At 45.4% G+C, this 14,256-nt stretch overlaps 1 protein-coding gene across 2 annotated transcripts; it reads left to right on the forward strand.

The window, feature by feature from the left end:
- Positions 1 to 17: 17 nt before the first annotated feature.
- RAD23A (RAD23 homolog A, nucleotide excision repair protein) lies at positions 18 to 14,226 on the forward strand. 2 transcript variants are annotated; one of them, XM_081894615.1, is made up of 9 exons: positions 18 to 262; positions 5,800 to 5,961; positions 6,282 to 6,469; positions 7,589 to 7,623; positions 8,649 to 8,776; positions 9,525 to 9,600; positions 9,823 to 9,953; positions 10,998 to 11,162; positions 12,414 to 14,226. In XM_081894615.1, the coding sequence occupies exons 1-9, from the start codon at positions 191 to 193 to the stop codon at positions 12,525 to 12,527; spliced, it is 1,071 nt and encodes a 356-aa protein (XP_081750741.1). In that variant the 5' UTR covers positions 18 to 190; the 3' UTR covers positions 12,528 to 14,226. The 2 variants fall into 2 exon arrangements, with proteins under 2 accessions (XP_081750741.1, XP_081750740.1); XM_081894614.1 differs by having other exon boundaries at positions 19 to 262; positions 7,568 to 7,623.
- The last annotated feature ends 30 nt before the right edge of the window (positions 14,227 to 14,256 follow it).

Below are 14,256 nucleotides of genomic sequence, written 5' to 3' on the forward strand. Positions count from 1 at the left end.
TGGCCCCTGTCACGTGGGAAGGGCCCGTCAGGGAGCGGAAGCGGCGCTCGGACGCGATTAAAATGGCGGCGTCGTGAAGTTGCATGTTGTTGTGGGGGACCCCCAGCTGAGTCCGTTGGGAGGAACCGCCAGTTGCCGCCGCCGCCACCGCCGCCCTCTCCCCTGCCTCCCTCCCGCCCGCCCGCCCGCCATGGCGGTGACCGTCACCCTGAAGACCCTCCAGCAGCAGACCTTCAAGATCCGCATGGAGCCTGACGAGACGGTGAGGGGCGGCGGGTCGTCGTCCTCCTCCTCCTCCCCTTCCCCACCCCCCTCTCCTTCCCCCGGCCTCTTCAGCGCCCCCAGCCCTCTGGCGCCAGGAGCCCCCATTCGCCTTGCAGGTTAAGCGGGCGGTACTTCTCGCCTCTCGCTTTCCAGATCCCCCTTTCTCGTTCGCAGGAGATTCATCGCGGGGTGGGGAGGGAAAGGGAAGCAGTCCGCCCCCGGGTCGCCTTACAGAGGCGATCCTCCAACTTCTCCCGATCTAGAAGTTAGTCCTTAAAGAACAACCTCGTTTGGTTTGCCACAAAGCTCACACAGGAAAAGCTGTCAAGTAGGGGTTTCTCGAAGGCGCGCGCGCGCTCTCTCTCTCTCTCTCTCAATACACACGTGTAGCCACAGTCCTTGATCCTTACTGGCGTAAGGATCTGTTCGCTGCTGGGCACGTAACACACAAACGCGCGCGCGCCCCCCGGGCGCCTTCCTTCCAGTCGCGCTTTATTCTTAATTCCACATACACACCCTGTGCTGTGTAGCACATAGTTACACCAACATCTATAAAGGGGCTGCTCCCATTTCCACCCCCTCCTCCCTGCGCCAGCTTTCCCAGCACGTGCTTAAGTTCAAAATCAGATGCAGATTGGTGGTTTTCCGATTTAGCATCTCCTATTCTGGGTGCCTTGCCTAGTATTTGTAGTCCTGAAATCTCCCCCCCCCCCGCCAAATCAAGAACATAAGAAGAGTTTGCTGGGCCAGGCCAAAGGCACGTGCGGTCCCACATCCTGTTCTCACAGAGGCTGTGGCAAGCAGAACATGAGTTTTGGCTTACATTTTGGTTATTTTGGCATCATTTTGTTTTCATAGTTGTTACTTCCAGCATATGGCTTTTGATCCTGAAGGTAGAGCACAGCCACCATGACTAGTAGCCATTGGTCACCATATTCTCTATCAACGCCTAATCCTCTTTTAAAACCATCCAGGTTGGTAGCCATTGCTGCCTCTTGTTGGATCAAATTCTATAGTTTAACTCTGTGCCATGTGAAGAAGTGCTTTCTCTTGTCTGTCCTGAGCCTTCCAATATTCTGCTTCAATGCATGGCCCCAAGTTCTGTTCTTAAGAGGAAGGAAGAACCAGAACTGTACCCAGTATTCCAAGTGTGGTTGCACCATAGATTTGTATAAAGATACTACGATACTAACAGTTTTATTTTCAATCCCTTTCCTAGTGATCTCTAGCATGGCATTCACCTTTTTCACAGCTGCTGCACTCTTAGTCAATATATTTATCAAGCTATCTACTACCATCTTGTTCCTGGTCAGTCACTGCTAGTTAAGACCCCATAAATGTATGTGTGAAACGAAGATTTTTTATTTTTTTTGCCCATCCTGAAAAAAATGGCGTCATCAACAAACTTGGTTACTTCATTGCTCTTTGATAATTTGTGAACAAGTTAAATGACACATGTCCCAATACCTTGGAGGACTCCACTTTGTGCCATTCCTCCCATTGGGAGAACTGTCCATTTATATCTGCTTCCTGCTTTTTAACCAGTTACTGATCCACAAGAGCACCTCTCCTCTTATTCCATGACTGCTAACCTTGCTTGGGAGTCTTTGATGAGGTACTTTATGTACTTTGTCAAAAGCTTTAAAAAAAGTATTTGTTAACTAGGTTACCCCTATGTATATTAAGGTGACCAGATTTTTTTTCAATGAATCTGGGGACACTGTTCAACTCCCTACTAAATAGATGGATTTTGTCAGGGGACTGATTTGTAACTCCAGGGACTGTCCCTGGGAAATGGAGACACCTGGTAACCTTAATCTATATGCTTATTTCTCAAAGAAATTGAAAATGTTAGTAAGAAAGGACTTACCTTTACAGAAGCCATGCTGGTTCTGCTGTAGTAAGACTTGTTCTTCTATATGCTTGGTAATTCTATCTTTAACAATACTTTCAATCAGTTTTTCTGGAAGATATGCTAAGCTAACCAGTCTGTGGTTTCCAGGATTACCCCTGCCCCCAGTCCCCCCCCTTCCTATGAAATGACACTACATTGATCATTTTCCAGTGTTCAGGTATGGAGGCAGGAATCTTAGGAACAAGTTACATATTTTTGTTGGAAGTTTAATATTTTCATATTTGAGTTTCTTCAGAACTCTTGGCTGGATGCCATCCAGACTCAGCAATTGTCAAATTATATTTTTTCAATAAGGGCCTATAAGAACTTTGTATCTTTTCACCTCTAATTGCTTCAGTTTGGCAAGTTCCCTTCTAAAAGTTAGTTCAGGTACAGGGGTCCCTCATATATCTTCTACTGTGCAGGCAGATACGTACAAATAATTCATTTAGCTTCTCTGCAGTCTCCTTTTTCTCCTTCAGCATACCTTGACTTCTTTGTCATTCAGAGGTCCAATTAACAGCCTCCGTAGCCAGTCTCCTGCTTTCAATGTATTTAAATAATTGTTTGTGGTTAGTCTTTATGTTTTCAGCAAGATGCTCTTCAGATTCTTTTTTAGCATCCCTTATTGCTCGATTGCATTTCTTTTGCCAAAGTTTGTGTTTTGTTTTCTTCTCATTTGGACAAGATTTCCATTTTAGAAAGGAAGCCTTCTTGCCTTTGATAGCTTTTTAAACTCTGCTTGTTATTCATGCTGGGATCCTCTTGGCTCTGGTGGTACCTTTTTGATTTGCTATTTACATTTAAACGGAGCTTCTAGTGTGGTTTTAAACAATCCCTGAACATTTTGAGAGATGTGACCCTATTGACTTTGCCTTTAAACTTCATTTTTACCAATTCCTTCATTTTTGGGACATTCCCTCTATTGAAGTCAAATGTGACTTTTGAGTTTTCTTGGCAATTGTCTGTATATAAATTGAATTTGATAACACTATAGTAACTATTCCCAATTGGTGCAACGGTACCCACATATCTCAGCAGGTCGTTGGCACCACTCAAGATTAGGTCCAGGGTTACCACTCTTCTGATCAGTTCCATGACCAGCTGTCCTAGGGCACAGTCTATCAGATTTACTGTTTTGGTAGCTTCTTTCCCACCACCGATGTCTATCTTTCCTCACTTTTTGTTTTTAAATCAGTGTTCTATGTATTTTATTACCCATGCTATTTATAGGTAGATTTCTGCCTCCTTTGCTTCAACATTATACTGATTCATCTGGGTTTTTTTTAATGAAGTGAGTCTGAATATGAATCCAGATATTAAAAGTAACATAAATCTGGAGTAATCACCTTGATTCCTCCCTTGTCATATAATCCTGGAAGAACACATATGAGGAGTGATAACTACTAAGAGTTCATTATTATTTTTCAGTCTCTGCCTATTGTGGGTCAAGAGGCTTGCCTCTTTGGCAACTTGCTTTTAACTTCAGTGGAACAAAGTAAATCCTTTCAAACACCAGTACCTACATATGAATAAGCCCTGAACTTAACCAATTTGCTAGCTTTTCTCATGTTCTGATTTGATTCAAGTTCCAAAACTGTTTTAGTAAGGATTCCCAAACATGAGCTTTTGAAAGGAAAAAAATATTTATCTTTTGTCACAAGCTGCATGATCCCTTTCGTGCGAGGTATATGTTTCATCCTGGTAGAGTGAGTTATTTTTATCAAAATTTAACTGTATGGCCAGGGCAGGACCATTCATCCATCGTCTCACCCTGCACAGAAGTATAGAAGTAAAACAGCTTTGGGGATTCATTCAAGAGAGACAGCCACACAATGCAGAGGACAACTGCCTCCCTGTGCAATCTCATCTTGCAAAATTCCTTTTTAACCTAAACCACAGTGCAATTGCTGACTGTTCACAAAGGTGAAAGTATTTTTGTGCCCTATCAAGGAAGTTTAAAAAAAAAATCCAAGACCTCCTTTCATTTTTTGAACCTTCTGTTTTTGGATGATGATTGTTATTATTATTATTTTTTTATTTCATAAAATTTATACAGTGCTTAATTGTAAAAAAACCAAAAGAAAAACAATCTCAAAGCGGCTTACAAAAAGATAAGCAAGAAAATAAAGAAAAATCCATGACCATATTTAAAACATACAAAGTTAAAATACTAAAATTACCTCAACTTTCTAAGCTTTGGGTAGGTTTTTTGAAACAAAAATGTTTTTAACAGGCGCTGAAAACTGTACAGTGAAGGTGCCAGCTTGATCTCAATAGGGAGGGAGTTACAAAGATTGGGTGCTGCCCCATGAAACAATTGAGTTCTTACAAATGCAGTTGTCGGGCTGGACTGAATGGTGCCCCCCCTTCTCCTGAACCTTCCCGAGAACAGGAGGACAGTACAGTGGTACCTCGGGTTAAGAACTTAATTCATTCTGGAGGTTCGTTCTTAACCTGAAACTGTTCTTAACCTGAAGCACCACTTTAGCTAATGGGGCCTCCCGCTGCGTGATTCCTGTTCTCATCCTGAAGCAAAGTTCTTAACCCAAGGTACTATTTCTGGGTTAGCGGAGTCTGAAACCTGAAGTGTCTGTAACCTAAAGCGTCTGTAACCTGAGGTGCCACTGTATAGATAGGCATAGGCAAACTCGGCCCTCCAGATGTTTTGGGACTACAACTCCCATCATCCCTGACCACTGGTCCTGTTAGCTAGGGATGATGGGAGTTGTAGTCCCAAAACACCTGGAGGGCTGAGTTTGTCTGTGCCTGGTATAGATTTAGAACAGTGTTTTGCAGAGCGGCATAGTTCAGAGGCTGCAAAGGGCAGAAGCTGGGAAATATTGGAAGAGGAATAGCAGGAAGAAGAAAAAGCACAGCTGACAGACTCAGTGTCTTTAGAAAGCATTCCAGACCACCCCCCTCCCAGAACCAGGCGTGCCTTGAGAGTAGTAGAACAGAGAGCTCAGAGGCCGGCGCATGGGTGACATAGAATAGGGACGATGTAGGGGGCTGGGATTTTTCTTGGAGCAACGCCATTGATAGATAGGGACTACATTCCTTTGTCTCGCTCTGTAAATCCTGAATAAATTACATGGTAAGGACTCTTCTTGTCACCTTTTTTTTTTTGCTGCCACCAGGGGAGGTAAAGGATTCCCTGAACCTTGACAGTAGTGCAGAATGTGGTTTTATATGCTGCCAAACACCATATAATCATAAAATCCTACAGAGGTGTGGAGCTGTACTGTGTTTGTGGGAATGGAGAGCAGTCCCAGAAGTTGGGAAGATTGCCTATTAATGGTACTTGGTGGGGGGTAGATAATTTTTTTGAACTGGTGAAAGTACCATGAAGTCTGTGACTGCCCTTGCTTTTGGTATTTATAGATGGCAGGGCAACAGGTTTGGCTTTCTTAAAAGCTTTTAGAAACAAGGGACTTTCTGAACCCATCTCTCCTCATTGGGAGTAAAGACAGTACTCAAAAGAGCATTAGATATGGGACAGAGTTCACTGTGCTGGAAGAATGTTGCTTACGGGACAATTCAAATATCTCTACAGCCACGCTTATTGGGTTGGAAAAAGTTTGACTCTCAGACATTCAGTACAAGACAGATGGTGGAACCAGTTTGGTCTTGACCCACAGGTCCGAGTTCTTAAGGAGAAGATTGAGGCTGAAAAGGGCAAGGAAGCGTTCCCAGTGTCGGGACAGAAGCTTATCTATGCTGGCAAGATCCTGAGTGATGATGTCCCTATCAAAGAGTACAAGATTGATGAGAAGAACTTTGTGGTGGTGATGGTCACCAAGGTATGGTTGGGCACCTCCATGGGAATGCTTTCCTGGGAACAGAAGATTGATTCTGCTTCAGTAGCTTCCCCTCCCTGCCTTGCTGTGGTTCAAAGGATGGTGTGCTAGGAAGCAGATTTGGTGCATGTTTCTGACAGTGCAGGTTTCGGCCTTGGGGTGTGGGTGCATCCAAGAAAGGCGATTACAGGGCATTGAAAATTCCAGGAGTAGCTTCTCTTGGTTTCTCAGAATTAACTTGAAGGTCAATCCCCTTTGCTTTTCTCTGTGGGATAGAAATGCATTGTATCCGCTTCTAAGTCTCATTTTGATTTTCTGTTCAGAACAAAACAGGCTCAGGAGCTCCTGTCCCCTCACCAAGTGAGGCAGCGCCCCCATCAGAGCCTACACCATCCTCTGGACAGATGCTGCTGCCTGGAGCAGCTACTGTTTCACCCCCACTAGGAACTCCAACAAGTGAGGAGAAGCCTCCTGAAGAGACAGTGACTGTTTCCCCCCAGGAATCAGTTGGGTAAGTTTGGCTTGCCCTGCCACCCTCCGCACTCTCATTTGTTTTGTAGGTGACGCTGGAATGATATAATGGAGGGAGAAATTCTAGGCCCTGGAAATCATGATTGGTTCTGAAAATCCAACAATGTTTGGAGTTTGGAGTAAACTGATTGGGGGATAACTTCAAGAGCAGATGCTAATGGGACACAGAATTAGCCTACCATCACTTGGACCAGCCGGTTGTGGTCTTGTGTTTGTTTAGCTGTTAGATTTTATTGCCAGTCTTTCCTCTACGTTTGAGGACTTTAACGTGGCAACTCTTTCTCCACACGTGGAGATTTGAGTGGGTTTGAAAGTGGGCTGCAGGTATATGTGATGAACAAACAACGCTAGTGGGATTTAAAGAAGCTTTGTGACAGACAGAGGAGTATTGTTAAAAAGATACAGGATAGTAAGGGTATACTAAAAGGCAATATTAAATTCAGAAAATGCGAAAATTTTTTAAAAAATATGGATGATTGGCAGAGAAGCTGATGGAAGTCTAAAAAGTTGGAATTTTTGAAAATTGTTTGATATGCTGAATTTGTATAATGGAAAATTTAATAAAAATTATTATATAAAAAAGAAAGTGGGCTGCCAACCACACAGCCTAGGTGCCTGAAATCTCAGTCTTGGAGAGGAAGAGGGAGGTGAAGGCCTGTGATGTCAGAATGCAGCTTGGGTTGCTAACTGGTGTTATTAGACGGCTATAAAAAAGGTGCAGGATTGGGGCAGGAAACAAGAAGGTACATGAGAGCATGTGTTTTGGAGGTGAGCAGCCCTCTTTTCCTGGCCTCTGTTGCTTCACAGCTTCGTACCACCAGTTTTAGCACCACTACCCACTCTCAGAACAGTACCCCTGAAATGTGGCGATTGTAGTTGCACTCCAGGCCTCGGTGGTGGTAAGAATCGTTAGGCTAAGCAGTTGCTTGCTGTTTGTCAGCCATGGGGGTAGAAGAGAGATTGTGTGACTGAAGGGAAAACCAGCTGTTCTGTTGCTTAGTTTATATTTGGCTTTTCAGTTTTCTTGGCCAGTTATCTGAAAGGACCCAGCTACTATTTCTCTCTCTTAAATTTGCAGCTCTGTTCCCTCTTCAGGTAGCATGGGACGTGAAGATGATGCAGCTTCCACTTTAGGTAGGTGAGCGCCTTTCCTTCGCTTGCCACAAGGGAGAGCTCTCAGCTCCTTGGCTGCAGTTTGCTCTTATAAGATTGGGACCACTCTCTCCCTATTCTGCTGTTTCAACTGGTAAATTTCTATGGTCTCCAGATCCATAGTTGATGGACTTCTAAATACACAGCATGGGATAACTTAGGAAGTGCTGCCCTCTAATGGTCTCTAGTGGTTAAAACACTTCTCCTTCCACCACTGTTTCATGGGGATCCGGCATGCAAGCGTCAGCTGGGAGCCACAAGTTGGTTGCAACTGAGACTGCACCATCATTTTTGCTCTAGGCTTCTTTAGGTGGGTAGGGTGTGGGGAGAGTAGGCAGCAAAAAAACCCCATACATAGTAAAAAAATTAAAGTGGGTCTCATCTTGCAGGTTAGGGTTAAAGATGGATCCTGGGTCTGAAAGTTGAACACTGCTTGTGGGAACAGTTTGGCAGATTTCACCCCCAAATTCTGTCATCAGCCACTGATACCTGTATTCTTTCCATCAAGGTTACAGCATAGTGGGCACCTGCTTGCCCTTTTGTGCCCGTGTTACATAAGGAGCAGTGTCTAGCACTTGAGCTGTGGCCATGGAAACTGGAAATTCTGGATTCCATCCCCATTTCTGGAAGCCGTCTAGTGGTTAAAACCCAGGAATCCTGATGCTGCCTCCAGTTCTGTAAGGGGAATGAGATTTAGTAGGGAAACTCAGGGGGCTTTCGAGAGGGCGGTCTCTCTAGGTGGAAAGAGGCTTGAGATCTTAATTCTGTTTTCAGCCATTAGAAACTGGATTTGAAGCTTTGGAGCTTACTGGTGTTCAAAGCCCCAAGGGTACAAGGCTTCCTGGTTCTGCAGACATTGTAATGAGGATACTGGCAATGGCAAAGTGACCTGTTGCCTTCCAGTCCAGCTGCCCATCTTGCTCCCCTTCCCATATGCAAAGGTCAGGTGGAAATAGTTGCACATTTTCTTCCCCTAACGTCAAACTGTCTTCCTTTTCCGCTTCCAGTTACTGGCTCAGAGTATGAGACAATGCTGAATGAAATCATGTCAATGGGCTATGAGCGAGAGCGGGTGGTGGCAGCTCTGCGGGCCAGCTACAACAACCCTCACCGGGCTGTGGAATACCTGCTAACGGTAAGGAGAAATACTGGGTTTGTCCTATCCTCATCAATATATTTTGGGCTTTCCTCCAGTTCTTCAAGGGGTGTTCCTGGCTTCCTTTTCCTTCCACTTCACTGGTGTGCTATAATCATTTCCTGCTCACTGCCGCCACAACTCTGTTGCTAGCCTGGGTTGCTTGAAAGAGGGAGAGCACCATGCTTTCTGAACCATCTCAGACAGGTCCTCTAGAAGGATGACCCCATACTGGTTTCTCAGCTCTGTGCATCTTGCTTGCTCTGGTGTCTCCCCTGCTTAGTATAGCACAGAGGAAGACCACGGATGCCAACCAAGGAGCTTGCTTTATCTAAACAGTTGTGAGGTTAGTTGGGCACTTTGCAAAGGGCTGAGGGCTGGATCCTTGCACTCCTACATTAAACTAAATTTGGAAGTCAGAAAAAATCCCTTCAAAATGAACATTTTGTAAATGTAACCAAACATCCTTAGTTACATAATACGGGAAAATAAAATTGAAACTGAAGAGATGTGAGCAGGCAATAGACACGACTGGACTTGGGCAAGGAAATCTGGAGAGGAGAAATGTTCCCCCCTGTCACTGGAAGTCTTGCCCCAAGAGAAACTGCCTTCGTAGTTTGTTTTGCCTTGAACAGTTCCCATACACCATCAGTCTTTGAGTGTAGCCATTAGTGTGCTGTGGATGGAATCTTGAAAAGTGTATGATTTGGAGGTAGTTCCATTAACTTTGCTTTCTCTAACTTTGCAGGGTATCCCAGGTAGCCCAGAACCAGAGAGAGCCTCCATCCAGGAGAGCCAGCCTCAAGAGCAGTCGGCACCAGAAGGTGTGTGTCCCCTACTTTCATATAAAGAGTTTACTGGAGCGGTGGACTATGGGGAGTTGTGCCTGACTAGGCTGCAGTGCATTGGCTAGTGGCATGTTGGGGGAGAGTGCTGCCCCTTGATGGCTTCATACGCACTCCTCTCTCTATGCCCATGCCCAGCCCCTCTCCCACTTGCTGCTGTTCTGCTTGCATGCATGGCTTTAACACTCATTGCATCTACAGGAGAGAACCCTCTGGAATTTCTGCGAGACCAGCCCCAGTTCCAGAACATGCGTCAGGTGATCCAGCAGAACCCAGCTCTGCTCCCAGCCCTGCTCCAGCAGTTAGGCCAAGAGAACCCTCAGCTGCTGCAGGTAACTGAGCGGACGGGCTTCGTTTGTTGTCTCAGTCAGTTGGGGACAGCCTTGGAGCAACCAGATGGGTCAAAGTTACACTGGTCTGAGATCCGCTGGTGCCAGCATGGGCAGCATGACTCTCAGCATCTCTCGGGCTGTTGTTTGGTATTTCAGCAGAAAAAGCTGGCACAACAGAGCCAAGTGGGTATGCTAGGCAGCACCATTTGTGCTGTTGCATGCATTGTTTGCGTGTCATTGACCTGTACAGCCAGATCCTACTTCTCAGATGAGTGTTTGCTTCCCTGGGGTTCCTACTTTAAATGTTGCTGCCAACCCTCATGGCTCAGTTTCCTCCCAGTTCTCCTGATTTGCCTACCCTAGGCTTTGGGTTAGGGCATGGGTAGGCAAACTAAGGCTCAGGGGCCAGATCCGGCCCAATCACCTTCTAGATTCTGGTCCATGGATGGTCTGGGAATCAGCGTGTTTTTACATGAGTAGAATGTGTCCTTTTACTTAAAATGCATCTTGGGTTATTTGTGGGGCTTGCCTTGTGTTTTTACATGAGTAGAATGTGTGCTTTTATTTAAAATGCATCCCTGGGTTATTTGTGGGGCATAGGAATTCCCCCCACCCCAAAAAAATATATATTCCGGCCCCCCACAAGGTCTGAGGGACAGTGGACCGGCCCCCTGCTGAAAACGTTTGCTGACCCCTGGGTTAGGGTGATCACTGCTGGCTCAGTCATTTTCCTTTGCTTTGCCTTAAATATATATGGGCAAGCTTTAACAGTGGATGCAGTGTGTGTTGGCACTAGAGGAGGAGGATTATGAATACAACATACTTGAAAATTCAGTGGTATAAGAATGAGGACTTCAGCGTAGGAGAAAAGGACGGCAGGTCAGGTCTCCTCTCTTCCCCTCGAATTGGAGGGTCTCCTGTGAGGGTTTGATGTCCTTTGGAGGTGCTTGTGTGAGGTTTGCTGTCCCAGGGGCCCCGAGGGGTTGCAGGGTGTAGGCATGTGTTAATTGATAACAGCAAGTTCTTCTCTTCCTCCTCCTCCAGCAAATCAGCCAACACCAGGAGCAGTTCATTCAGATGCTCAATGAACCACTGGGTGAAGTACCTGACATCGCAGACATTGAAGGAGAGATGGGTGCTATTGGGGAGGAAGCCCCTCAGATGAATTACATCCAAGTCACGCCTCAGGAAAAAGAAGCCATAGAAAGGGTAAAAGAGGGGAGCAGTGACCTGGGGCAGGGACAAGAAGGGAAGTCTCTTGCTCTCTGTACTGGAGCTTCTCCCTGTAGGATTTGCTCCCTCATGAGATACAGAACAGTTAAGCGGCCAGGGTGGTGGCCTCTACGTCTTGCGCTAGTTCCTGTAGGCTACAGAGACATCTTGGTGGGTACAGTGGAAAGGGTGAGACTTTCAGGTTACTGCCTAGTATTACAAGTCACTCCCCATCACCTTGCTGTGTGGACTAGAGCTAGGCTGGCTGACCTGTGGACCTCCAGATAATGTTGGATTCCAGCTCCCACCAGCCACCTCCAGCATGGCCAAAGGGCAGGGATGCTGGAAACTGTACTCCCTCAGGGCTCACAGGTTAGTCAGCCCCGCAATAGAATGAGGGCAGCACAGGAGCTTTAGGGCAAGAAGTGCCAGCAGCCTGGCAATAAACGGATTGGCATGTGAGCTCTGAACATGGAGTTTCGCTTCATTCGCTTTTGTCTTTCTCTAAGGCTATAGAACCATGGTTATGCATAAGCCAGTTCTGCACCAAACAAGCCAGTTTTCTGTACTGAAATATTTGTCTAAAAAAACCCCAACACATTTCTAAACTGCTTAATATGTTAAAATCTTTAACAACAAATAAACAATAGAACAGTATCACGAAAGCAGAGAGAAAAACAAGAACCTGTAAAGCTGTATTATAAAAACAAGAGTTCAGTAATAACAAGGTCCAGGGAAAGCCTGAGCAAATATATATATCTTATGTTTGAGGCAACTGAAGAGGAAGGGCATACCACAGTGTGGGAGCATATGAACCTGCCCGGACCCTAAGATCATCTGAGGCCCTTCTTCGTGTGCCTCCTCCATGAAAGGTCCGGAGGGTGACAACACAAGAACGAGCCTTTTTTGCAGCCGAACTGATAATTACGCTAACCCTACTAATGATGTCTGCCTACTGCACTCCTGTGGTGAACCATGCTGTAGAGTGCCATGGTCCTTATTTTGGTACTTGCCTTGCCCAGACCTGACCCAACACAGGATAAGCATGTTGGGATCTCCCATAAGGGGGTCTGTGTATTATTATTATTATCATCATCATCATCATCATTGGCAGCATTCCTGGCAGTTGGCTCCTTACAGGAAAGGTGAGATTGTAGGACGCACAGTGTTGCCAATCAGAGCGTTTCTAACTTTTTTCCTTCCTTTCCTCTTTCTCTCTCTATTTCTCTCTCCCTTCCCCACCCTTAGTTAAAGGCCTTGGGCTTCCCTGAGAGCCTGGTGATCCAGGCCTACTTTGCTTGTGAGAAGAATGAGAATCTGGCGGCCAACTTCCTGCTGAGTCAGAACTTTGATGACGAGTGATAAAAGAAAAGAGTTTTATATAAAATTCTCTATATAAATATTCGTTTATTTAAAGGGGCACGTGTTGGGATATGGGGGAATGGTATGATTTTAGAATGTCCCAGGCAATTTTGCTGGCTGGAGGAAAATACTCTTACCTTGGAAACTGGGCAGCTGGGGAAAAAGCAGAACTAACGCACCTTCTCCTCTTTCCTTCCCCAAAAAACAAGGGCTGCCTTTGAGCCCAGCTGCATCCCACGTCAGTCCTTGGACTGGCAAGCAGGATGTTCAGGGAAAGGTTGACATGGCAGATGGGTTCGATTGGACCTCCTCCCATCTGAGCTGATTGCGTGTGTGCAAACAGATTGCTCTTTTGTTTGCAAATCCCCCCCCCCCCCACCAATGCACAGTGCTACAATGCCTAAATGTGTCTGGGCTCATCAGCTAATTCTGTCAGTAGTATTATTCCCTTCCCTTTCCACTGGCCTTTGAAACAAGTCCAGTTTTTCATCCGTGTTCCAGAGAGCTGCTTGCACTAGGTGGGTGACCTGCCTTGTGATGATCTTTTTGATAACTGTGCTTGCACTGAAGAGGCTCTGCCACGATGGAGGAATACCTTGTAATGTTGCACATAAATCCCCTTTCCCAGCCCTGGTATTACCTTTCATCCTCCTCTGCTAAGCAGCCACCCACCATGTAACTGCAGCTCCTTGGCACTCTTCTTAAATTAATTCTCAGAAGTAGCACTGGAAATTGGGGCCTGGTGGACAGTTGCCCTTTGACACAGCAGGTTTCCTACCTTGGGGCCCTTTGACTGTTTGAATTTATCCCACTTCCCATGGCTACTCTGCAGAATTGGAGAAGTGGCTGGACTGCCTTTGCCGTCTCGCTTCCCCAGACTTGCCTAAGCAGGGCTCATCACTCATGTAACACATTGCTCAGCAGAGTTTGATTTCGAATTGTTTTAACATTAACATCTTGAAACGCGAGTCTTTTAAAAGCGGCTTTTTGGCGCTTGTGTCCATTGAATGAATTCCATTTTTAACATTTTCTGTGTTGTGGAAGTTTTAAGGAAATTAATATTTTCTAGTATTAACTTGATTTACCTGTTGTTTGAAAGATTCTTGCATTTTAAGGACTCCCCCCCCCCTTAAAGGAAACCCATTAGTATTGGGGGGATACTATTGTTAAATGTTGGGGGGGGCGCTTTGCTTTTTTAATTTGGTGGGAAATATCAAATTGACATATTTTCGCAAATCTTTATAGGAAAATGTAAAAAGGAAAATTCTGCTTTGATGTACCTTTTTGAAGCTTGAGTTTGAGCTGACTGCACTTGAACATATCCTGATTGATCTCACCCGGAAGCTGACCTGGTACTTGGCTTCAGTCTCAAATATCCAGTGAAATTGACCTTGAACTTGAGATGCACAGGGACAGAACTGCAGAGTTTCCTCCAGTTTAGCTCATCCTTCACCTTATCATAGGAATGTTGGTCAAAATTGTTGCTGGTTTGAACATCAATAAAACTGTCAGTATCACCTGTCTAAACCCCCGTTTTCTTCGATGAACCATGAAATTGACTTCTGCCTTCCCCCTCTACCCTCATAACAATCCTGTCTCGAGTCCCACTCTTTCCTCAGCACATGCCCACTGCAGAGGGATCAGGAGTATTGCCTCTATGCCTCAAAAATAAATTCCGAAGCCATAAATTACTGCTAAATTGTGTGATATTGTTCTGTGGCTATGACTG

Source organism: Podarcis melisellensis (assembly GCF_964234715.1).
Source record: "Podarcis melisellensis genome assembly, chromosome: 17".
In the NCBI taxonomy this organism is placed as follows: domain Eukaryota; kingdom Metazoa; phylum Chordata; class Lepidosauria; order Squamata; family Lacertidae; genus Podarcis; species Podarcis melisellensis.

Bases quoted from the DNA above. Each gene is read 5' to 3' on its own strand.
- RAD23A (XM_081894614.1), top strand. From the start codon at position 191: ATGGCGGTGACCGTCACCCTGAAGACCCTCCAGCAGCAGACCTTCAAG. The intron at 263-5,799 runs GTGAGGGGCGGC...CTTGACCCACAG, and splicing joins GCATGGAGCCTGACGAGACG to GTCCGAGTTCTTAAGGAGAA. The intron at 6,470-7,567 runs GTAAGTTTGGCT...TTAAATTTGCAG, and splicing joins TCCCCCCAGGAATCAGTTGG to CTCTGTTCCCTCTTCAGGTA.